At 45.3% G+C, this 24,838-nt stretch overlaps 2 protein-coding genes and 2 non-coding genes across 4 annotated transcripts; 1 reads left to right on the top strand and 3 right to left on the bottom strand.

Moving 5' to 3' along the window:
- Window positions 1-447: 447 nt before the first annotated feature.
- CCT6A (chaperonin containing TCP1 subunit 6A) lies at window positions 448-7,264 on the bottom strand. The gene is made up of 14 exons (XM_032707325.1): window positions 7,095-7,264; window positions 6,764-6,827; window positions 5,651-5,785; window positions 4,876-5,049; window positions 4,676-4,779; window positions 3,906-4,016; window positions 3,248-3,407; window positions 2,937-3,019; window positions 2,441-2,537; window positions 2,018-2,165; window positions 1,560-1,693; window positions 1,346-1,448; window positions 963-1,035; window positions 448-802 (listed from the first exon to the last, which is right to left on the bottom strand). The coding sequence occupies exons 1-14, from the start codon at window positions 7,226-7,228 to the stop codon at window positions 730-732; spliced, it is 1,593 nt and encodes a 530-aa protein (XP_032563216.1). The 5' UTR covers window positions 7,229-7,264; the 3' UTR covers window positions 448-729.
- Window positions 4,153-4,286, bottom strand: LOC116796915. Its single transcript, XR_004360528.1, has one exon. It is a non-coding gene; the product is annotated as a small nucleolar RNA SNORA15 (small nucleolar RNA).
- LOC116796916 lies at window positions 5,175-5,306 on the bottom strand. The gene has a single exon (XR_004360529.1). It is a non-coding gene; the product is annotated as a small nucleolar RNA SNORA22 (small nucleolar RNA).
- A 9,051-nt stretch (window positions 7,265-16,315) lies between the features above and the next one.
- On the top strand, window positions 16,316-21,669 carry PSPH (phosphoserine phosphatase). The gene is made up of 5 exons (XM_032707716.1): window positions 16,316-16,644; window positions 17,858-17,992; window positions 19,536-19,681; window positions 20,422-20,570; window positions 21,488-21,669. Exons 1-5 carry the CDS (start codon window positions 16,424-16,426, stop codon window positions 21,596-21,598), a joined length of 762 nt encoding a protein of 253 aa, XP_032563607.1. The 5' UTR covers window positions 16,316-16,423; the 3' UTR covers window positions 21,599-21,669.
- The last annotated feature ends 3,169 nt before the right edge of the window (window positions 21,670-24,838 follow it).

Here is a 24,838-nt window from a genome sequence, read left to right as displayed (position 1 = left end):
TCTGTTAACACAAAGCAGCACTGGGATTAGGGAAAATCATTTAGGAGGGCAGGGGCCTGTTCCCCTCCCCTAATCCCGATCTGAAACTGCAGCTCTGCCTAGACCTGCTCTAGCACCCATCCATAAATACATTAATGCATCAGTATCAGTGTTAAAAATTCACCCCTCTGTTGTGACAAGGGTGACAACCTTGCACAGGTCCTTCCTTCCACCCACTTCAACCCATTCTCCAGTAAGTGAACTCAGTTTGATTCATAAGCAAGTACAAAACTATTAAGTGATTGTCTTAATCCCAGGTCTGATCCCACCCTATTCCCACAGCAGACCCTTGAGCAGCAGTTTGACAGCACTCCCAAGAGCAGGAATCAGGAATGCAGCCCATCACTGCTGGGAAGGCAGGAAGCAGAATGTTCAGGAGGAGGTGAAGTTTGAAAGAATCGAAACACATAAAGCACAGAACAGAACAGTTTATTGGGTAAAAATGAAAGCAACCGCAGCCGTACACTTCAGTGAAATCAAAAATAAATAACTCATTTTTAGAGCCAAATCTTTGATTAAGTTGATAATATTTTGAGTGGCCGTGTTTACCAAAGGGGCTGCCCCTTATGGCAGAGTGACTTCCATTGCTGGGAATCCACCAGGGCCAAGGATATGGCCATCAGGGGGATTCCTTGGAGACATTCCATGGGGCACAGCTGGAGATGCCACCGTCCCACCAGCAGATCCAACTCAGCCTTTCAGAGAGGACATCCCAGCTCGCATGATTTCATCCACCAGGAGAATGTTGCTGGCAATCACCGTGCTAGAAACAGTAAATAAATACTGTTAGAATTGCCATGTTGACATAGTTCAAGACTCAGGTTTATTTTTGTGTTTCCAGGCAGCCTGGGATATCCCAGTTCCACATTATCATTTAAATGATCAGCCATTGCTGTTTCAAGTGGAAATCCTGTAACCCTTACCATGAATGGAGCAGCTGCTTTTTGACATTGTAATTATCCCAGATTCCAGCTGCTGCAGCCACCATTGGCTCCCCTACAACAGAAGCAAAACAATCTTCAAATACAGTTCACACAACAAAGTGAGACCTTCTGCTGACATCTGGTATCACTCAGTACCTCCAACACAGTGTTACCCCGTGTTTTATCTTCACAAAAACCCTTAACCAGAATGCACTGCAGTACAACACACCCAACTGCAGCAACAGGACACCTGCCAAGGCTTTTGTGTAGCTTTTAATGGAAATGGGTAAAACTTTCTGCATTCAGAACAACTTTGTTCTTCAGAGCTGAGCCAAGAGAGGTTCTTTACTAGAGCATCACCCCATTGTTCAGGAAGTCCTTACCAGTGTTCAGATCCACCCCAGTGAGCTGCCCTGATTCCATGTGCTCCGTCTGAACCTTCACTAAGGTCTCCTGGGGATCGTACCCGGAGTTCTGAGCGAGAACCTGGGACAGAACAGACTCATCACTTCATGTTGTTAATTAAAGAGCCCTCCAGCAGGAAAAGCAATGGGTCTGCACGTGCTTTAATGTCACTTTATTCAGGAACTTCTTTACCTTAGGAATGATGAGCAGAGCATCAGCAAAAGCCTGAACTCCAAGCTGGGCTCTTCCTTTCACGCTGGGTTTATGCTTAACAAGAGCATTAGCTACTGCCACCTCCAGTGCCCCTGCTCCTGGAACCACACACCCTGCAAGGGAAAGCTTGATATCAAACCAAAGCAAGCACCTACTCCCATTCAAACAGTTTATTTTCAGTGCACTTTGATCTCTTCCTTCATTCTTAAAAAGACAGCTTGTCCCTGAGCAGGTGAGTAATTACACAGCTGTAAACTACTTGTAAACAACAAGGTGGCAGAGCTGTAACTGTAACTTGGAAACTACAAGGTGGCAGAGCTCAAACACGTGGTTTGGGGTCTGATTGCAGCGGTACCAAGGAGGGTGATACAGAATTCCCTAATTCTGCAGTGGGATTCCACAGGAGATCCTTCACATCCCTCCCAGAGCAGACTCACCGTCCTCAATGGCGTTTTTCACGGCCCGCAGCCCGTCCCTCACGGCGTCCTTGATCTGGGTGAGCGTGTGCTTGTTGGGGCCCCTGATCAGCAGGGTCACGGAGCGTGGGTTCTCACACTTCTCAATGAAGGTGTACTTCTCTTCACCCTGCGAGAAACAGGGTTGGGTATCCCTGTCAGGCACTTTGCTTTATCCATTTGTATACACTGAATAAAAGAACTGGATGTGTTCAGGTTCAGTTCTGCACTAACAGCACTTCGAGAAGGGATGAGAACCAGCAGGATCTTTTTTTCTCTTTTTTACAGACAACACCAAGAAAACACACCATGACCAGAGCAAATACCCAGGCAGACGTTCACAGGGATGTGAAATGCCACCAGCCTTTAATTCAACACCCCAGCACAGCTCTTGGTTGTACTCACCAGTGTGTACTCATAGACGAGCCCTGCGTGCCCCAGACAGTCAGGAGTGAGATCCTCCACGGAGTTCATGGCAGTGCCACCACACGCCAGGGTCAGCCTGGCACAGAACACACACAGCTCAGCACTTGCTTTGTGGTCAGTGAAACCTGAAGTCACTAACATAAGGGCAGTATTTTAGCGTGCACAACACCCTTCCTAGGCCTGGAAGAGTTTGCTTCTGTTCGTCAAAGAGCTCTTCACAAAAATAAGTTTGTAGAATTAAGTCTCGTTTACATTTGAAGCATGCTGAGAGCTCAAACTCCCCCATCCCTCAGTGTGCTGAACTGACCTTTCTACAGTGTGTACAAACTACCCTGAGTTATGCCAGGAGGAGCTGGACAGATTGAAGGGGACTTTTTAGTTCGAGTTCTTGAAGGTGGATTTAAGCCAGACTTGACTCACTGTCCCAGTTTGGAAGAGGAGGTTATTTTACCCTCTCCTCTCCCCAGGAACTGACCTTTCCATGTTCCTCCTTTTAGCTCTCCGCAAAGCAACGATTCCTTCTTTTGCAAGTGCATCCAAGGAAAATGGGTCGATCCCCTGGAAATGAAGGAAGTGACCATCAGGATAAAGAAAAAGCTAAAAACACCCTCTCTCAGTCTGACACTAACGAGTAATTTCTTCCTCAGGGCTCACAGAGTACCTCGAGTAGGAACTGTACACACAAACTCAGAAGTACCAGCCTAAATTCAGCTATTTCTGTACCAAGTGAGTCAAACAGCACATGGTGGCCAAGAAACCAATTTTTAGTTACACCCTTCATCTCACCTTCTGGTTGATCAAAACAAATCCTTTATCTGAATCGCCACAGACTTTTCTTTTCAAGTCTATGATTTTGTTCACTCTGTCTTCAATGAACTTTCTTTCTGCTTTCACCAACTTCTCCCTCTCTTCAGCACTTTTATAGAAGAATCCAGAGCTCACCTCTCTGAAGGAGAAAGAACAAACCACTAAAGTAGTAAGAAAACTATCCTTTCTGCTGTAGAAACAAGCATGAGGGTTGATCTTTTCAGCAACATTCTAAAGAAATCAAATCGAAACAAACAAGATCCCCCTCAACCCAAACTGCTCTTCCTGCTCTTTAGTTCAGAGCTTTTCCACTACAAGAAATAAGGCAGACACTTGAAACTAAGAGAACTCTGAAGTGTTTGCTGTAGAATATCCAATTATGCCCAAGAAAGGAAAGACTCTCAGCCTTTCCTCAATGAAACAACAAAATAAAAACCACTACAAAGCTCAGCCTCTCACAGACATTATTTCATCCCCCAGCTTTCCCTTTCCCAAAGGGCTGCAGAAGGGGCATCACCTCTTCCCTTTCACCTTCCACACCTGTGCAGTCCTTTTGGTTGGGATTTAAGCACAAGTTAATGAAGAGTCCTTAAGACATGAGCACTTTCTGCTCCTCACCTCGCTGCTGTGGACTTACGTTTTCTCATACTCCAGAGACACATTGCAGGTAAGAATATAAGCATCTTCCACCCTTTTCCTCATGTCAGGATGGCGAGCACCATGATCCAGAACCAGCCCCCTGATCAGCCTGGAAGATTAAAAAAAAAATTTTGTGTGTCAATGGATGTGTAGGAAGATGTGAATTCCATGGAAGTGCAGGCTAGTGAGAGAACTGCCAGAGCAACTGGTCCAACACGAAGTTGTGTTGGGAGTAAACAAGGATTATGTATTCCCCTTCCAAGGGCATGCCCATTCCCATATGAAAAGCACACCAAGCAGAGTGAAAAAGGAATTTGCTCTGGCATGGTGTCTGACTGCATTAGCTACTGAGGAAAGCTAGTGCAGAATTCAGCCATGCCACTGAGGTAAATACAAAGCCTATGGAATATCCACCTAGATTACCACAATCCAGTTTCCATTTATCAAATGCTGGTTTGAATTTAACAGAGACAAATCTAAAGAATAACCAAGCCACAGACACGATTACTGAGGTAAAAAGTCTTTATGTTGTGTAAAAGCTTAAGCCAGTGTTGCTCTTTGCTATTCAAAAATTTTATCAGGGAATGAAGTTCAGTGACTGACAAACTTCTACTGCTGAAGTATTCATGACCGAAATCTCTATTTCTGCCTTTCTTTCAGCCCTTCCCTAGTAATTTTTCCAGCAGTAGCCCAAGTTCTCCTAAAAAGAAACCAAGACCCCACAGACCACTCAAACCTCAGGGAAGCTCACGGATACTCCTGACTCACGTTGTGTCAGTCTCTGATTTGTGCTTCATCTCCATGATTTCCACCATGTAGAGGTCAATGGGCTCATCTGGTTTTCTGACTGTCAAAACAGAATCTACGACAGCCTGGAACAGAAGGGGGGGTGAAATGGTAACAATCCCAGCACTTTAATATCCCTGGAGCTCCTCACACAAAGGGGCAGAGGAGACCTGTGCACTCACCTCTGTCAGGATGTCAGCAAGCTCAGCATGAACTTTAGTACGGAGGGATGTTCTGGCAACGTCTATGAGGGTCTCCCTGTCCATCTCCTTGGTCACTTTGACCTGCTCCAAAACTTCAAGTGCTTTTTCCTTTGCAATCTCAAATCCTTCTGCTACTATTCTAGGGTGCAAACCCTAATGCAAGGGAAGAGAAATCATCAGACAACTGGAGACAAAATGGTACTTTTACAGAAATAGAGCCTGTGGTTTCAATATTCCGTGCAGTGTAAAACACAGGGAACATGCATGCTGCAAAGATAAGGTGTTCTGTCCTTCTGAATACATATAAAAGGAATGCAAATCCTTTCAATGCAGAGGAAAAGTACAGATTATTCTAGCACAGAACTGAAACCAAGGGAACTACAAAGCACACCTGGGTGTTCACTGTGCAATGAATGTTTACTCATAACTTATAATACCCAAAAGACCTGCCCTCAGGGAGGAATTCCTTTTAACACCAAGAAGTGTTTTAATGCAGATAAAACAAAGTAACAGAAGGTATCAGATAAAAACCTTATTAAAAGTTACAGTATCCACAATAAGTGGATTTGATTTTGAATCAGTCTGAAGTCATCCTCTCCAGTTTTTTCCCTTTTTACAACTTCTGTGACGTACTCTCTTTAAGCAGAAATATCCATTTATGTTTCACTTGTATTAAACATTAAACAAAACAAGCTGCAGGGTCTCAGTGAAGCTTTTAACTCGCCCACCTACAACAGAAACACTGCATACACACCTCAGAAATATAGAGATCTGCCTGCTTTAGGAGCTCCCCAATGATCAGGACATTTGAGGTGGTGCCATCTCCAGTGATGTCATCTTGTGCTGTTGCTACTTTTGCTATCAAGGAGGCCGTGGGGTGTTGGATTTGCTAGACAAAAATAAGAAGCTGAGCAGGAAGTCTCACTGCACTGGTACACAAAGCAACAATCTGAGATCAGCTAAAGAAAGTATTTAAGGACTTGGTGATGTTTTAATGGTTTATGTCAATTCAACATGTTTCTACTAATAACGTCATTTAAAAACAACAGTTGTAAGTTGATGGAATTTACCCTTTGTAACACTATTTCCCCCTTTAGATTATGCATCTATACACAAAATATTGAGTGCTCAGAGCCAAACTAGTCCTCAGCTCACTGTGAGCTCGACAGAGAAAGGATGCACCACCATCACATCCAAGCTGCTGCTGGCACTAAATCCACCATGTTCAGAGGCAATTTAGCAATCTCTGCATCATCAGTGCTGCACACACCCTAATTTATTTGGTATGTACTTGCTACTTCTTTGGTTGGTTATTTTACCCCTTATTATGAAACCAAAGAACATTCAATGAGTTTGTCTCTTTGCAGTTCCTCTGCTGAGCAGCACATTTGGTGTTGGAGCCGTGAGCACCGTGCCTGGTCTGTCCACTCTCCACAGCCACCAGACGACTTCAGCTCACTTTGAGAAGTCAGTCTTTTGATGTAAGGCACACACACATCACTTGGCATCACCAGAGGCTGACTGAAGGGTATTTTAACAGATTAGAAGCCCACAAACCTACAACAGTATCCACATTTGAAAAGCTCGGCGATTAGTAACTGTACTACAGTGAGATAAAACCCAATGGGACTATTTATGGTGCCGTTTAGCTTTTCGTCATTGTTTTCCTTACAGTACTACCTCTAGCATGAAAGAACTCATTTTAGTTCTTTCCCTTCCTCCCAAGGGACATTTTGCTCTCAGTGCACAGGGGCAAACACCACGGTGGTGGACGTGGTCCCCCCTCAGCCACAGGCACTCACTGGCACTACCAGCAGGCTCCTGCCTGCCTAAATCCCCTGCCCGGCGAGGCTCAGCAGCAGCTCACCATTTCCTGCAGCAGCACGTTGCCATCTTTGGTCAGCTTGATGTCTCCGGAGCCCGACACGAGCCTGCGTGGGGGACCCGCAGGGTGAGCGGCGCCTCGGCCCCGACACACGTGCGCGGCCAAGGGCCCGCACGGCTCCCGCCCCACCCATCCATCCACCCATCCATTCATCCACTCGTCCATTCATCCACCCGTCCAGTCATCCATCCCTTTGTTCCCCTCCGCACGTCTCGGCCCTCTCGAGCCTCCCCCGCCTCTCCCCTCACGCCTCCCCTCAGCCCGTGCGACCCCCCCCCCCTCAACCCTGCCCGCGGCGGGAGGGCTCCCTCACATCTTCATGGTGCCCTTGGGGCCCAGGTTGGTCCTCAGCACGTCCTGCAGCCCTCGGGCCGCGCTGATGTTCACGGCCAGCGCGGCCTGGGCGCGGGCCACCTCTGCCTTGGGGTTGAGCGCCTTCACCGCCATGTTCCCCGCTCCGCTCTGTGCCGCGCGGGCGGGGCAGGACGGGCACGGGCAAACCCCGCCCCTTCTAGAACTCTCCGGGCGCGCTCATTGGCCCTCCGCCGCACCAGGCGCGTTTCTATTGGCTACGGCACCTGTCGCTCCGCCCGCCGTAGGAGGGCGCGGGGCGGAGTGGGTGCAGACGCGGCGCTCATTGGCTCGCCGGAGCGCCGGCCGCGTTCCTATTGGCTGTGGCGGCTGTCGCTCCGCCTGGCCCCGCCCCCGCGCCGCCGCTGAGGAGACGGGGCCATGAAGGGGGAGCGGGCGGGCGGTCACTGTGTCAGGGTGTCTGAAACGTCTGGGTCATTCGGTTCTTAACCCGCCCTCTCATGTCGCAGACACCGCCAGCAGCCTCGCAGAGCTGTGGGAATAAATAATTGAACCCGGCGATTTAACATTAGACCGGTGGAATTAATAGTTAAGCGGATCGGATTAATAATCAGAATGGTTAAAATGCAAGGTTGAGGTTGATTAAAACTCGTCTTCTCATAACACAGAAGCTGGTGGTGTGGGGCACCAGAACCTGTACAGGCCCCAGCACAACCCCTGTACCCAGGGCATTTCTGGCCTGAACCCCTCACAGGGGTTCCAAGGATGGGGATGATCCTTTCCAAGGCCAGAGGTTTCCCTGCGAAAGAAAAACAGAAATACTGTCAAGGCAACCTTGATGGGTGCTGAAGGGTTTACCCCACGTGGCCTGTCAGGGCTCACACCTTGAGACACTGAAATATTTGTGTTTTCGGGCTATGAAATGGAGCACAATTGAGTTTCCCTGGGGAGGAGCTTGAGAAGAAGCTCCTGCCATGGTTCCTCACACCCCTGTGGGTACAGATTGCACCAGGTTTGGAGCCCACATTGCCTCATCTGGGCTTGTACCCCAAAAGAGCCATCAGAGCACCTGCCAAAATCAGATGTGACACAACCCTCTTGTGATTTCAAGTATTGCATAAAGAAGATGCCTGGCCCCAGAATAATCCTGTCCTGGCTGCAGAGTGTCAGGGACATCCAGGTGGTTCCTGGTGTTCCAGCTGCTCCAGAGGGTGCTGAACCACATCAAACAGGGACAACTGGCCCCCAGGCCAGGATTTTGTCAGTATTTGGTACAGAGAAGACAAAGACCCTTCCCCAGCTCTCACCCACCAGGTGTGATGCTGCCCAGAGAAGCTGTGGCTGCCCCGTGCCTGGAAGTGTCCAAGGCCAGGTTGGACAGGGCTTGGAGCAACCTGGGATAGTGGAAGGTGTCCCTGCCCAGGGCAGGAGGTTGGAACTGGATGGTCTTTAAAGGTCTCTTCCAATCTAAACCATTCTGTGATTCTATGAAATCTCCCCCACTCCATCCCACTTTTTGCAGCAGGGAGCTCTGGATGCAGCCCTGGACACTGGGCCTTGGCAACCCACCGGGCAGTGATGCAACGAGCCAAACATGTTTTCATAACCACTTCCAGGAATAAAGTCTGAGCCTGCTGCTGGGCCCAGTTTTGTTGCACAGGAGTTTTGGGGGAGCTTGATGGAAGCAGTGTCAAGTGTCAGGGCAGCCTCGCTGGGTTTGGCTGTTGGCTGTGGCATCTGCTTTGGGTGAGGATCCCAGTTTCCAGGCAAAGTGCCATGTTGTGAAGCACAGGAGGACTCCCATGCATGGCCTGTCTGTCTGACTTGGCAGCTCTGGAAGGGACTAATATCCCTGGAGCTGCTCATATCCTTGGGGTGCTGGTTTTTAAAAGTTTTAGGTGGAGTTGGTGTTTGAACATCAGTCAACATGGGTTTGGATCCCTTTTGTTTAGCTGAGCAGTGCACATGTCTTGTGAAATATTTTAATGCTGACTCTAGTAGAGTGGCTGGGCTTTCTCTTCTCTTGTTGTAATCATTAGAAATAAACATTAAACACTGCAAAATGCAGGAAATCACACTTGGTATTCCGTTATTGGCTCTGGAACTCTGCTGAAGTTTTGTCTTCACTTCGTTGAGATGCTGCTGGCCTGCTGAAACCATAATAAAACAAAATATCCAACCCAGCTCCGAGAGGGTGCAGTGGGAATATCTGAGGTGCCTGGATGCAATGTCCAGGTAAAACACCTGGATCCCCAGCTCTGCTCTCGATTCTGTAGCCCCCAGGTCACACATAAATATTTTGCTGTTCTTGCTTCTCTGGTTTGTAATTTTTCTGCCTGTTCCTCTCAGGGCTGTTCTCAGCAGAGGGCAGCCTTGTCAAACCCATACTAGCAGGCTTGTTATATTTTATGTTTTCCTTGCTGATGCCTGTGGAAAGGCAGGAATTATCCATCCTAAGCACCTGTGCCATGTGGGGCTGGCTGCTGGCAGGGATGTGGCCATTCCCCAGGCAGGTTCAGGTTTGTGAGGGCAATTATCACTGCAGGAAAAATTTAGTCGGAATTTTAGATGTTTTTTAATGGGGAAAAAAAAAAGGTGTTTTCAAAGACATTCTAATCCTTTATGCAGGTGGTCTCTGCTTTTTTGTACGACTGGAGAGGTTCTGTAAAAGTCATGTACAAGAGTTGAGTGCTGTGCTTGTATCAGCAGTCACACATCCACAACCTGTGCTTTTCACCCCTGAACATCCTCCTAAAGCTTCCAAGCAGAGCTCTCTGTGTTTCTTTGCTGGATCACATGCCTGAGGATAGCTATTTCTCATGAGCATTTTCACATTAAATGCCCATTTTGCAGCATTTTTCAGCCATCAGGACAAGCTTTTCTTCCTTTTTTAGTCTGAGCTGTAGTTGTTGAATTGTTCTGTGTATTTGGTTTTAATGTCTAGTAAAAATACAGGGCAAATGCTTATTAGACTCAAATTGTCCTTTGAATTCAATGGATTACACCAGATTAGAATCAAAATATTTAACTGAATTAAAACCAACACGTCTGTTAAACTAATCCAAATAAAGGGAATATCCTTCATGAAATATTCAGCAGCAATTTTCTCAGTCAAGCCATGCACTGCTTATCTTGGCCAAAAACCCCTCTGAGATTCTCAGTAAAAGCCATTTCCTTTTATCTTTATCAAGATCTGTTTTCCTTTAACCTCATTCACAGAAATGATTTCTTAATCTGCTTTAAACAACATACTGTCCTGCCACGATAAAGCTGACAAACAGGACAAGACTGAAGGGTGATCTGTGTCACTGGTGAATTTTGCAGCAGAGGGGCTTGGTCCCATTTTTTCCTGACACCAGAAGTTACTGACAGATGCTCCTGTCCCCAGATGGTCGTGTACTGAGAACTTCTGAAAGAAATATAAAAGAAAACACGTGAGGAGAGGCAAACAAGGTGATTGATTTTAATTAGTACGTGCAGTTTGGAGGGGCAATACTGCCTGGATGGCAAACGAGGTCATGCATAGAATGTGACTGCTGCATCCAGTGGTGCAGAACAGTCTGTCAAGATGGGCAGCAGTCACAGGACTCTTATCACAAGTGAACAAAAGTAGCTAAATCAGCTAAATTCGGCTTTCTTGACCTTGAACAGCTTCTGGGTTGGCACTCTCCTGTTTCCTCACCAATACCCACAGCAGTGTCAGAGGGAAGCTCTTCTGTGGGATCCCAAACACGAGCACAGGCAGGTTCTGCAGTTTTCCCATTGCTTTTGACAACACTGCATCTGGGGACACAAAACAGAGCCTTGTTATATGCCGAAGTTTTCATTTTGCTCCGTAGCTTTTGATGAGCTTTGACTTGATTTGTGGAACTCTGCACAGTGATGCTTAAGCCAAAAGGCAACACTGAATCAGCTCGCAACCCCTTTCATCTCTCCCTCAGCCAAAGAGAACAGTGTCCCTGCTTTGCCTCTGATTTCATGCCAAGAGAAACTCCCGACTGCTGCCTGTCGGAGCCGCTCCTCGGGCTCATCCCTGTGCTCAGACCCCTCTGGTTGTCCCCGCCCATGGCACAGGATGAGGGGTGAGCGAGCTCCCCATCGTGCTGGGGTCTGGCCAAGCCGTGCCTACCCAAGCCGGGCCCAGCGGCTCCTCCCCCGACGTAGGAAGGTTACACCTCTCCTCCTTTCCCTGTCAGCGAACAGCTGGACTTCTCTGGTTACATGTGTGCAACCATTTCAAACAAACCCCCCGGGCTGGCTTACTCAGCACGTTATCGGAGCGTGATTTACAAAATGCGGCTCCCGGCCAGCGCAGCCCGTGCCGAGTGTTTGCGCGACTGAAGGTCTCAGCTGATCCCTTCTTGTCCTGTGCAAGCCAAGAGGTTTGTTTGCAGCAGCGGCAGCGGCAGCCACGGCCAGTTCAATACCGTAAGTCCCTGGGATTTTTTCTCTCCGTTCGTTTGGTTCTCAGCTCTGTAACGCTGTATTTTTTCCAGCATAGGAAACGAAGGGTGCCCTGTGCCGGGGCCGTGCCCCGCGGGGCACAGCAGCAGCGTGGTGCCTGTTTTATAACAGCAGCATGAATGAATGATGCAATCGTGCAGGGGGGGAGCACCATCATTTTGGCAGGACAGGCGAGAGGGGATTGGAGAGCTGGGAGGTGTCTGTCAACATCCATCAGGTTCCTGCTGCCCCTTTTCAGCTACTTTTTACAAGGTGCTTCAGTGAGTTCACTGTGAGGCACTGCTGTCCAGATAATAGTGCACAGCTACAAACAGCACATCTCTTGGACTGCACACAGGTTTGTATCACTGCCTTTACAAACTGAACAGAAAACAGCAGGTTAAGGACTGAATCTTTATATTCTCACCCTGAAAACCACTGCAGCTCACAGTTATGGGTGGATGGGTTGAACTTTTAAAACTTGCAGGGATAAAACAGCCATGATTTGCTTAAATAAAACTAATCTGCTTAAATGTATCACTTTTTCTCTAAAGCTTTCAAAGCATGTTGTTAATTCTGAGAATCACCTCAGCACAGAAAAGCTGTCATTATATTATTCCTATTTTACAGACACAAGACTAGAAACAATGAGAATTAAATGGTTTGTTTAAACTAATACCATGGAAACACTCCTGGGAATGTTCTTAGAAGCAGAACCACTCCTGTATTCAGAAAAGGTCCCCAGAAAAGTTTCAAGAACTATTTTCTCCAAATCCCTTATTCTAAGCTGCAGTTTCCCTTCAATGCAACAGAAGCAGTTTAACGTGGTTGAACTTCTGTTGATGGCACTGCATGTTAACATTTCCCATGTTAAATGGGAAAGTGGATCAGACACACCAGGGATTGTTTGCAAACAAGGATATTCCTGAGTGCTGGGTAATATTTCATTAAGATTCACTTAATCTTTATTCTTTCACAGCAATAAGTGTGAACAAAATGCAAAGTAGCAGTGTGGCAGCACTTCTGCAAACTGAAATGATAACAAGTGAGGTTTAGTCACAACGAGGATTTTGAGATCTTGTCAAGATCTCATTGAAATATTCCAGCCCCAAACACCTGCAGTTCTGAGCACCACTTTCTCCTTCCATTTACATTACATGTAGGTACTGAGGATGTCTCAGTTTTTCTCAGTGAGGCAAGTGCCCTTCTTTGAAGGGACAGCAAACAGAGAGGATTTCAGTTGTTTTCCTTTGACATGTGGTCTTGCATAATTCCCGTGTTTGCTTCTGTGACTCCGCATTATGACTCATTATGAAAGAGAATTATTTCTTGTGAAAATGCCTTCCCCCCCCCCCAGTACTTCATAGTCTGGAGGCAAGGAGATCTCATGGGAATTCTGCTTTTCCACCGTGAATTCCTTTTTCTCCATCTTTATCTCGAGTTTCACCCAACCTCCCTCCCTCTGTTGCTCTTATGTCTTCTCTAGTCAGTTCTTTGCCAATTGTTTCTTCTCATCCCCATATTCTTGTTTCCAGCTTTTCCCCTCAATATTTTATGAGACCTGTTGAAATGTTTGCTGCTTGGATGCTTTACCAGCATGCAAATAATAGGCTAGGGATAAATTACCAATCTGAAATTCACTGGCAGCAAGATCAGAGATTCTCTACCTGTGTTTTTCATATGGAGACAGAACTCATTGTGGGAATTTCTTTTTTCTTACTGTCTCAGTAAAGTATTAACAGATTTAAGCAATCAGATGCCCTGTATTTCAGAGTAATTAATCTCTGCCAACTGCAGAGGCCTGTACCAGTCTGGAATAAAACACTGGTGTTCCCTTACACAGAGATTTGTTAGAGATTTGTCCATAGAAAGGCTTTGCACAGCTTCAATTCTTTTTGCCCTGATGAACTACTGGTGGTTTCTGCATTTCCAACCCCAGTTCTTCCCTTCCAACTTGTCACTTTTAGGCAATAGAAACCACAGTCTGAAACTATTTTGGAAGAGTTATTATTGCATGGAATAAAGAGAGGACAGGGTTAATTCCAACCAAGAGAGGACAGGGTTAATTCCAACCATGGCTCTACAAGTGGTAACCATAATTCTTCCTCTAACTGCTTCATTTGTCCATCAAAGTGCAAAGTCCATCACAGCATTGGTCTCATCATTGTGAGGAACATCCAGAAGGGAAAGAATTGTGGGAAATGTGGATATCAGAGAGAAGGAAAAGTTAACGTCTCTTCCTTCCTGCTCCCAGTGTGTGTTTATGGCGACAACGTTTTCCTGAGAGAAATTAAAATTTTGAAGACATGCATCCAGAGATACATCCCAGGTTCTCACCAAGAAACCACGTCACAGTGCAGTGTCCTCACAGGGTGACATTGCATCACGATGTGGCAGAGTTGCAGTGCAGCCCCAGGTGAGCATGAGGCAACACAGGATGGTTTTGCATAATAAGGGATCAGTGTTGGAACACTGTGACGCCCATGTCACGCCACAGCGATGCCTGACCTAAAATCAAAGCCCTGCTGCTTGGAAAATCACAATATTTCACTGCAAACACGAACGACGTCAAGTCAAGGCTAACGCAAAGTAAACATGGAATTCACGTGCCACCTGTTCATCCACTGCCAAGTATGACCTCAGGACTGGTCTCTGTCAGAGGGAAGTGGCCACTAAAGAGAGAGAGGGTTCTTTTATGTGCTGTGCTGATGGCATAGGACTGTATTTCTTATATGTCCAGTGCAGGTTTTATAGAAAAGATAAAAAAAAAAATATGTGGTCTGCAGGAAATAATTCTTTAGTCATGATTCAAAGGCTAGAGCAGAGTTTTACAGTGTGTCCATGCACCTGCCAAACTGCAGTTCAGTCCTTGTCTCTGCCTTTCCCAGGGAGGGTCTGTAAAAGCCCTTTTCTGGAATATCTCCTCTTTGCTGTGCCCCCACTCCCCCTTGCTCTCTGGCACACTGGGGAGGTTGAGCCCAGGCTCTGTCCTACCTTCCCACACCTCACCCAAGTGCACAGGAGGGAAGTGTGGGCTGGGTGGTACCTGCTCTGCTGTTCTCACTCACACCTGGGATGCAGGTGAGCACTGAAGAAGCTACTGTGTCACCTTTTTGGCCTTGTGCAAATGCCATGAACCCACATGGGCTTCTGCAGAGGTGTGTTCACAGCAAAACACTCAAGGACAGCAGAATAGCCCTCACAGAAAGCACTGTTTCATGGCTGCCTTTGCCTTTCATATCCCTTGCTCTCTCTGTTTCTTGCTACTTCACATCTGTTTGTCAAACAGATCCTCTCTTACAAACACAGCTCTTGGCTGTTCACAAGAGGTTTCACTTCTTAGACTGGGTGACTTTATTTATATAAGCTTTCACCTTTCAACAAAGGACTGGAGTATTCTCTTCTATTCGATACACTGGAACAGATAAAAGGGATGTGTGTGTGTGTTCCACAAATTTTTAGTGATTATGGTAATTTCTCATAAAGGCTTTTGTATCCCAATATTTGCCACGTGGTTACTTCTCATGGAAATAAACCCAAAGGTTCCTGTTCCTGCTCTGAGCATTAACTATTTAGCTGTGATCTCATGGTGAGCACATAAAGTCACCTCAGGAGACAGCACTGGTGCTTACCATGTGTGATCCTTGGATTACTCCTGTCTGGCAGTGAGGGACATCAGTGCCTGTCAGCTCCTGTACTTTTCCACAGCAAGGCACACAGTGATCATCTTCTCCATCTTCACTGGGTGTCTTTTGTGTCTGGGGGTGCAAAGTTTGTAAAAAAAAGGGCAAAAAATAAATGAGAATTTGTGTATATAAAACCTCTCAACTTCAAAATTCACATGATATATAGAACATTAAATTACCTTAGTGAGAAATGAAGGTATATAAAGACATCCATAATTCTTTAGAATGTGCTGTTTTATGGTGTTTTTCCCCATCCCAGAAAAAGAGAGAATCTGCTACCCAGATCAATTATACAAGACGTGCTGAGAGATGTCTAAGAGATTAGAAGGAAGAAGCAAACAAAACCTTTTACAAAAAGCTGAGAAGTGAGATAGATAGGAAGCTGGTTTTTGTGTCTAAATGTACAGATTAGTAAATAGTAAAGTCCACAATGAATTAATTACAAAAGGATGAAGCACAAGATGAGTAGGGAAGAGTAAGAAGATACTTAATTCCTCGAGCTCCTGATCTGCAGAAGTGCTCAACATATTTAGGTGGACAGATATAAAAGGGAAGAAAATAAACTTTTATCAGGGCATTGTTATGGAAAATGTGATGTCTTAATGGGCTGAGTGAAGTTCTCAAAGCCCAAGACTTTAATGGATTTTATAAGACTAATCCCCAGTGCTGATGTCCCAATCTTTTATGCATTCACAGATGATGAAAATATTTAGTTTGTATTAATCAGGACACAGAAAAGGATCTAAACCTTCGTGATTTAGGGACAACCACTCACTGACAGATTTAGGGTAGCTATGTCTGCCACAATTAAACAAATCCTTGAGGGCTGGGTGCCCTGGAGCAACCAGTCTGACACGGAGGGTCAGGTGAGAAATCAAGACCCATCTGAGTGGCGGGGGCAAGACGAAACAGAGAACTGCAAGTCCCACCCAGCCGCTGGCAGCCCGGTGGTTCAGCAGATGCCAAGTATCACAACCTTGAACCCCAAGGGAACATCAAGGGGCTGAGCCAGCAGAGAGCAAATCAGCAGCTGCCCAAGGCTCCACGGCCCACCTGTAATGCAAGTTGCCCATCAGCAGGCAGCAACAGCAGGGAGCAAATCAGCAGCTGAGCCAGACCCCCACCACCGCTCCCCCTGCGATAAAAGCTGGCGACCAGGCTGTGCTCGGCCCTTCTCGCACGAGCCAGGACAGCAGCACCAATGGCTCAGGAAACAGTGCAGTACTGCCACTCTGAGAAAGACTACATCTTGTCCCCTCACAGTAAGAAGGCTCCCAAAAGGATGGCGTCCCTCATGGAGATGAAGGAGATCTTCCGCAGCGCCGACGCCGTGTGCTTCGACGTGGACAGCACCGTCATCAGGGAGGAGGGGATCGACGAGCTCGCCAAGTTCTGCGGCGTCGGCGACGCCGTGGCGGAGATGTGAGTATGGTTCAGGAAAGATGTTGAGGGGCTGGAGCAGGTGCAGAGAAGGGCAACGAGGCTGGGGAAGGGACTTGAACACAAGTCCTATGAGGAGAGGCTGAGGGAGCTGGGGTTGTTTAGCCTTGAGAAGGCTCAGGGGAGACCTCAACAACTACCTGAGAGGAGGTTGTAGGCAGGTGGGGGTTGGTCTCTTCTCCCAGGCAATCAGCAGTAGGACAAGAGGGCATGGCCTTAAGCTGCACCAGGGGAGGTTTAGGTTAGACATTAGAAAGAAATTCTTTACAGAGAGGGTAATCAGCCATTGGAATGGGCTGCCCAGGGAAGTGGTGGATTCTCCGTCCCTGCAGGTTTTTAAGATGAGGCTGGACGTGGCACTTAGTGCCATGGTCTAGCAACTGTGGTGGTAGTGGATCAAAAGTTGGACTTGATGATCTCAGAGGTCCTTTCCAACCCGTCTGATTCTATGATTCTATGATTCTATGGTTGGGGTTTGGCCAATTCATAAAATATAAGCACGGGCAAGGTTAATCTGCGACGGGGAATTTACAGCGGGGATTTGCTCAGCTCTGACATAGGTTATTACGGTTTAAAAAGGATTTTGGGAATAATAAGTGGAATTAGTGCATAGTGAAGGAGCTAGTTTTGGAATTGTGAAGCCACCCAACAAAACTGATACACGTTCTACATACATATCAGTTTATATACTGATATAAATTCTGTAATGTGAATTTTGATTGACTAAGATCAGCCCTCATCATTGAACTTGGCTAAGCACTAGCAAACCTTATTATGAAGTAGCAAACCTTATTATGAGATGGAGGAGAGAGGACAACTCTCCTAACCCTTCTCTGAGGCTGATGTTTCCATTGAAGATTGTGGCAAAAGTTAAGCTCAGAGAAGGGCACCTGAGGTGCAGGTCAGGAACACTGGTCCCAGTGGCTCATGCCACTCAGAGAGAGAATGAATTTGTTTTCCTTTGCCTCACTGGTTTTCCAATCCATGGAGATCTCCTACCAGGTGTTCCATCTCCATTTCCATGCTACCAGCCTTTTCAGTGTACCAGCCTCCTCCTTTACCACACAGGTTCAGTATAATCTACAACTATAACCACTTATGTGTTTCCTCATCACCCTTTGTTAACTAAACCTTCTTGGGAGAAGCCTCAGCTTGTTAAGTGTCACTGATTTGGTTTCTTTGGATCCCAATTCAGGACCCGCAGGGCCATGGGTGGCACTGTGACATTCAAAGCAGCTTTAACAGCACGACTCGGTCTCATACGTCCCTCCTACGAACAAGTGCAGAAATTAATATCTGACAACCCACCTCAGCTCACACCAGGAATAAGGTAAGAAAGAATTTCTGCTTATTTTGAAACCGATTTTGGCATAAATAAAAAAAATCCTGCGCCACCACTGAAGCTGTAAGAACACAGAACTGGTCTGGATTGCCTTCCTGCTCCATCTCCATGCTGCTTGTGCACAAAGCTTGTATCAGGAGCTGAGTCCATGTCAAGTGGTTAAGCACCCATGTAAAAAGAAAATAAATATTAACTGGCACTTTGGCTGGCTGGCAAGCTCAAATCCTGTCCTGAGGATTAAATGGGCATGCAAAATAATCTGTCCAATCACATCTGGTATTTCATGGGTGATGGAACTGGAAGGAGATTTAATACCCAGTATGAACTGCTGGCTGGTTTATTCCACAACTCTATTACCTCTTACACTCCTCTGTGCAGCCATACCTCTGACTCAGGGGATTCATTGCTCAGAGCTACTCATTCTGTCCTGAAGTCCCTAAAAAGTATTAAAAAACTCATTTAGCAAATAGACATATATATGTGTATTCATTCATTTTCAGGCTTGGACTGAATTTTAACAATATAAACAGAAAAGGTTTGGGTTCTTTTCTGCTATTCAAATAGTTTCAAACAGCTGAGAATAAATTCTTTACTACAAAATTCAACCATAATTCCAAGTCTAAAGTATTTTAGCACATAACAAGAGCTTTAGATGACTCTGTGCTTGTATTTTCTCCTTGAAATGAGGCACATGCTCAGCTTTTCCTGTACAAGACATAGCTAGATGTAACTACAAAGAGAACATTGTTTCCTTGTTTAGAATCATGTGATTTTCCTTTTCATTACTTCCTTTTCTTCCTCCTTTTCAGTCCTTCCCTTTCTTCCTCCTTTTCTGTTCAGCCTGCTTTGAGCCTCCACTTTGCTTTTCAGCCTTTAGCCTTTCTGCTGTTACTGCCACCACTTCCACTGCTCAGCACTGCTGCAGGCTGATCTTCCTGCTTCCAGAGCCAAATCCCTAAAACTTTTAACTGCCTTCAAGTGTCCCTCTGACACTAACTGGGTCCACAGACTTCTTTTTTTATTCCTTTTCTGTAGCTGGTGCCTTCTTCTAAAGATGGCATCCATGTCCAATGTCTGGGGAACCAACTCTGAGTTAGAAAACATTTGCACTTTGCTCTTTTCATCCCACTTTTGCATTCTGGAGCAGTGGTTTTATCTCCCCCACCTTCCCTATTTTTTCTGCAGATTAATTCTCTTGCTATTGTTTTACTTCAGAAAAAAAATCTGAGCTGGCTCTGCTCTTGTTTGTTCAAGGGAACTAATGTGACCACTGTGAAAGTGTAAAGAAAACATTTCTAGGGAGTGCTTGTTTTCAAGGAAGCAAATGCCTGTTTGTCTCTAGATGTGATGGTTTTGCCCAGCACTTCCTTTTGTGTGCACAAACTTGTCAGGGAAAGGAGGAAAAGCTTTGGGCAGCAGAGATGGATGGAGCCGGAAAGCAGCACAGATCCAAACTGAACTGGAATAACAGAGAGCATGGGCAGGGCTGTTTAGGAAAGCTGTGTTTTAACTTTCTGCTCTGTCTCCTCAGGGAGCTGGTGAGCAGACTTCACCAACGGGGGGTTCAGGTCTTCTTGGTCTCCGGGGGGTTTCAGAGCATTGTGGAACACGTGGCCTTGCAGCTGAACATTCCCACAGCAAACGTCTTTGCCAACAGGTTGAAGTTTTACTTTAACGGTGAGATATTCCCTCCAAGTCTCTTTTCTCTGATAATTAATGCCACTTTTTAGCCTCCAGCTGGCAGATATTGGGCTGCAGACACTGCCCAGCCTACTTCTTGTTGTTACCAATCCAGCTAACTCCAACTAGGAAAATTACAAGACTTTATCAAAACCAAGTTCAGGTCATTGTCCAGGTATGAAACAGAGCTGCAGTGACTTTTTAATGGCAAGCTGTGCCAAAGGTAAAACATGTTACAGTTGCTGACAGCAGAGTTTAATTTTTTCTTGCTCCTTCAAGTTAAAAGAGTTCATTACACTGACCTGCTCTCACAAACTTCCCTTTCAGTGACTTTGGGGTATGTGTGAGGTTCCAGAGCAGAGCTGGTGTAACCAAGCACAACTCTAGTTAGTGAGGTTGTTCCTTACTCAGTGTTTCCTACACTGTTTATACATCATCCTGGATGCTGCTTATGCAATGTTTACACCAGAATGACTGAACCAGAGGGACTGGGAATGGATTTGTAGCACTGCTCACACAGGGTTTCTATTTTGAAAATATCCCTTTGAAAATATTCCCACCGAAGACTTGGGTAAAATCCCAGCTTTCACTCTTACCTTCCACTTATTTTTTGGGGATGCTGACACTGTGAGCTTTACAGACTGCTGTTTTCTGAAGTACAGACCATAGGCATAGATCTCTCTTCATTTACAAGAAAATGTGCTGTCTGTCCAACTTGTCCTTCCACTGTGTTCTAGGAGAATACGCAGGATTTGATGAAACACAACCAACAGCTGAATCAGGGGGGAAAGGAAAGGTTATTGCTCACCTGAAAGAACAGTTCCACTTCAAGAAAGTAGTTATGATTGGAGATGGAGCTACAGACATGGAAGCCTGCCCCCCTGCTGTGAGTATCACAGAAATTCTAAATTGCTTTGGGGGGGAAAAAAAACCAAAAAAGGAAAAGTGAGGTTTTAATTCTTGACAGGACTTCAGGGGCTGATTAAAGGTGCTCAGTGTGAAGGTCTGGCACAGATCTGGTGCACATTTACCTGATATGACCTAGCAAGAGGGTTCATCTCACTGCACAGTGAGGAAATCTTTGCAGACATCAGCTCTGACGGGGTGAGATAATAAAAGAAATTAGTAGAAAGACAACTTTTATAAATGATCTTAATTCCATCTCCCCTTTAACATCTTTACCCTTTCTCACCCATGCTGAGGGACAGCTGGTCCCTCACTGTTCAACATGAGTGACCAAAGCAGCTCAGTATTTGCTCAATGCTTCCCAGCTCCAGGCAAAAAAGAGGCAGTGGAAATTTTAAACCCTGCACTTTCACTGCAGGTGGTTTTCTGAGATGTAGAAATGATGATTGCTCCTGGTTAATGATTGAAGACAGGGTTAATGTTTGCTTTTGGTATCTATCAGATGGGGTAAACAGAGGTAAGATAAACAGAAGAGGGATAATTGTGGGATGCTCATGCATGTTCCAATGTTTACTCATTCTTGAATAGAATTGCATCACAATTACATCAGATTTTCAGCAAAATCTCAGTTCTGAACAATCTTGAATCTACAGGGCACTGAGACAACTTTCCTATTGGAACAAAACTCCAATTAACAAAGTGCTGCAGAATTAATTGTTAATGAAGTCCCTGTTAATAAATCTGAAAGGTGAACATGCAAAGTAAAACAGGGGAACAGGTGAGGGGGGAATGACATACTTTCAAAATCCAGTCTTAAAGCAAACTCAATAGCTGAGAAGCTCCATTCCTTCCATGGGCCTGGAATAATCAGTGTGCCTGTTCTTTGTGTTTTTCCAGGATTGTTTCATTGGATTTGGAGGAAATGTAATCAGAAAGCAAGTAAAGGAGAAAGCAAAATGGTACATTACTCACTTTGACGAGCTGCTAAAGGAACTGGAAGAGCGATAAATTATACAGTAAATTAATCTATTTAACACCTGTAAATCCATTATACAATGAAATTAAACATTTATTTGTTTGCAAAGTTGTGTGCTGGAATTTTTAATGATTCTGGGTGTTGGGTACCTTCATTCTTTGGCCTGAAACTCGTGTGGCAAATGGCACCATTCAACTCAAATATGTTGTAATGGAAACGGTAAGATTTTCTTATATGTCTTTCCCATGCTGGAAGAAATCAGTTGGTTATTCACTCACAAGTGAAGACCAAAGGTAGAAAATAATAAGTTAAAAATACCTTAATGGATTGGCCCCTGGTCAGTTCTGCATATCTGTTGTTTCAGAAGCACTGAAGTTAATACCTCTGCTTATTTTGGGTGGCAAAAGAAGGGGGCCACAAACAAGAACTTTGCCTAATCAAGAAGTAATATAGTCTAAAAGGTGAACAGTATGGCAAATACTTTTCACTGCACAGAATCTCAGAATTAGGTTAATCAGTGAGCAGAGAGATAGGAAACATCACTAAGTATCTCTGATTTCATTAAAATATGGCTACAGTAGAACCTGAGGGAGAACTGTCACTTCACTGTTGCTCAGCCTCTCTGAAAGACATGAGTTGCATGCAAAGCTGAGACAGATGCAATATTCATCCCTCTCCAAGATGCAATATTCATCCCTCTCCAAGAAATGTATTTTAAGGCAAGTGATACAGTGGTTCCCAAACTTCATTAAAATACTCCAAACTAAACTCCAAAATGGTGATTTTGTAAAATGGCCACATGGCTTACTTAACTGTTTTATTTATTTAACAACCCACCCCCATCAGCCTATAACTGGATGGAAGCTAATTCATCAACCTTTAAAAAACAAATGGTCTACTGATTAAGAAAATTCTGTGAAACTTCAGTCTCTTCCTCTGCTTCAAACGTGGATTAACCACCCCTAAGCTGCACTAGAGATAAGTCTGAGCTGTTCTCTGAGCACTTCTCTGAGCTTCCCTAAGGAATCCTAGTTTCCTAAGGATGCCTCCTTTGTGGCTGCAGTGTCTGATCCAAAAGAACACTCCTGGTAAATGCTGCCTTTTTGTCAGCAGTTCCTGGCAGCTCTTCTGAGTGTGTCTTTTTACCCTGTCTTGTAAGAATCTCACCTGTGATAATGTGAAAAGCTTTACTAATGTGAACTAATGTGATTTGTACTTGAAAAACAACTCTCTGCAGGTTTTTACCTTCTGGGTGCTTGCAAAGAGTCCCAGTATTTTTCTAGAGACTGATGATTATTCTGACTGTGCCAATTCTCTTTCATCCCACCACAGATTTCTAGATGGAATAGGAAGAAGTGATATCCCCACATTTCAAAAGGTCACACTGTCTAATAATAATCAGGTTTTCACAATTAACACTAGATTTCCTTAATTTAAATCAAGGTGCCATGAGACAGCTCCTGTCCAGTTGTTAAATCATCACCAACAATTAAAACAAATACTGGTTTTGTCCATTCTCTGACATCACTGGGAAGGATTTTGGAGAAAGAAGAGTTAACAAAACCCCAGAGTGAGGGATGGCAGCTCTCAGTGATGCCATCGAATATTTTGGCAAAAAAATTGAGGCAATAATTGCTTGAAGCTACAACAGCATTTAAATACTAGAGAAGTAGAAGGGTTAAAAGAAAACCAACTCAGAAACAAACTTCTGATGGCTTTTTAGAGAAGGCAGCCATGTAACAGCCACACTGAGTATCTGTACACAGAGTTTAGAAAACTTCACAAAAGCCAAGGCAGACAATGGCTGGCAGTGCTCCCCAGAACTTCTGGGAGTATTAAAGATGGGCTCTTTTAAATTCTTCCTGAGAAAAGTCTCAGCCAGCTCCAAGGGCAGCTCCTGTACAATCCTGCTTTTGTTTAGTTAAGACTGCACGAGCAGAGCAAGCATCAAGTCCTTCTGCTCCCATTGTGCCCCCCTGCAAACCTACAGTTATGAAGCAGAAACGTTTGTTTGCTGCAGTTTTTCTGCTGAACTAAAAGGCCACTAAAAAAATAAATCTAACGTGGAGCTGATCAGCTCGAGGTGCAGGCCCCGACCCTGCAAACACTGGGACATGGCTCAAGTCAGTGTAACTTCCCTAATGCCCCAGTCAGGAGCCATGCAGGGGCTCTGTGCCACAGGGATGTTAACATTCCCAGCAGGATCCTCTGCCAGTCGGAGCGCTATGGAAACGTGGTGCCGTGCCAGGGATTTCACAACAGCTCTTTAGGTCAGACTGGTTTGGAAGAAAATACCATCCCCCTTCCACTGGGCAAATATCAAGCCTGACCTCTAGCCCAGGAGGTACCAGGAGGACTACTGAGCTCAGTGAGTGGCTGAGCTCTTTTGTCTGTGGAATAGTGGAAAAAACCCAGGAGGGAATAAAGCAGTGAGAGGGAAGTTCCAACGTTACAGCCAAGCTACTGATTTGCCTGAACATATCCCACCCCAGCAGGGCAAAGTCTGGAGAGCAGCTCATGTCAGGCAAGTAATAGCTGGTCTCCTGACCACAAGCATGGGGAGGTACATGTCTTTATGTAAAGCTTTCTAATGTGATTATTCAGTGAGGCAGAACTGCTTAAAATGATATATTAAAATGATATATTCAATTTGCATGAGGAGCCTTCTAAAAAAAACCAGTTTCCAGTCTTCTCTAAGAAGGGCACAGGACAACTAAATTGGAGTTTTAATTGTGTCTTCATTACAGTGAAGAGTTGATAATTACCAGAGACCCTTCCAGGCATTGTTCCCCACCTTCCAACCACTGGAGAGTGACTTCAGTTCTGAACTCTACCAGTTTTGCTCTAAGAAATGTTGAAGTGTTGCTCATCAAAGGAAAAAGGCAGACTGGGCTTTGAATTAAGAGGGAAAATCACAACAGTGTTCACACAATAGGGAAAAGCTAACCTCAGGAAAGGTTCAGGCAAAAAAAAAAAAAGGAAAGATTGGAACTAATTTATCTATTGCATCATGTTCAGTGAGTTTACATAGTTATCTGTAAGTAAAATAACAGGAATTAATCTGTCTCTGATGGCAGCCAGAGCATGAGCATGAAGCTCAGAACAGGAGGCACATTCATAACACATTCCAGCACCACTAGTGGGAATTCAGATCCTGGGGGGTGGTCAAGAGACCTGTGCTGTGTGATGTCACCCCATAAAACATCCACTTATTCCTCTGATTTCTTACTCATGCAAAACTTCATGATCCTTGAACATGACAGAATCCTCTG

Source organism: Chiroxiphia lanceolata, chromosome 20, assembly GCF_009829145.1.
Source record: "Chiroxiphia lanceolata isolate bChiLan1 chromosome 20, bChiLan1.pri, whole genome shotgun sequence".
NCBI classification, from domain to species: Eukaryota; Metazoa; Chordata; class Aves; order Passeriformes; family Pipridae; genus Chiroxiphia; species Chiroxiphia lanceolata.
The sequence above is the reverse complement of the archived record's forward strand: the minus strand, read 5'-3'. Positions and strand labels throughout refer to the sequence as shown.

Coding starts and splice junctions, on each gene's coding strand:
- PSPH (XM_032707716.1), top strand. CDS start 16,424: ATGGCTCAGGAAACAGTGCAGTACTGCCACTCTGAGAAAGACTACATC. Junction 17,993..19,535: donor CAGCTCACACCAGGAATAAG/GTAAGAAAGAAT, acceptor CTGTCTCCTCAG/GGAGCTGGTGAGCAGACTTC. Junction 20,571..21,487: donor TGGAAGCCTGCCCCCCTGCT/GTGAGTATCACA, acceptor GTGTTTTTCCAG/GATTGTTTCATTGGATTTGG.
- CCT6A (XM_032707325.1), bottom strand. CDS start 7,228: ATGGCGGTGAAGGCGCTCAACCCCAAGGCAGAGGTGGCCCGCGCCCAG. Junction 1,449..1,559: donor CTCTGCTCATCATTCCTAAG/GTAAAGAAGTTC, acceptor GTTCTGTCCCAG/GTTCTCGCTCAGAACTCCGG. Junction 803..962: donor AAGCAGCTGCTCCATTCATG/GTAAGGGTTACA, acceptor TACTGTTTCTAG/CACGGTGATTGCCAGCAACA.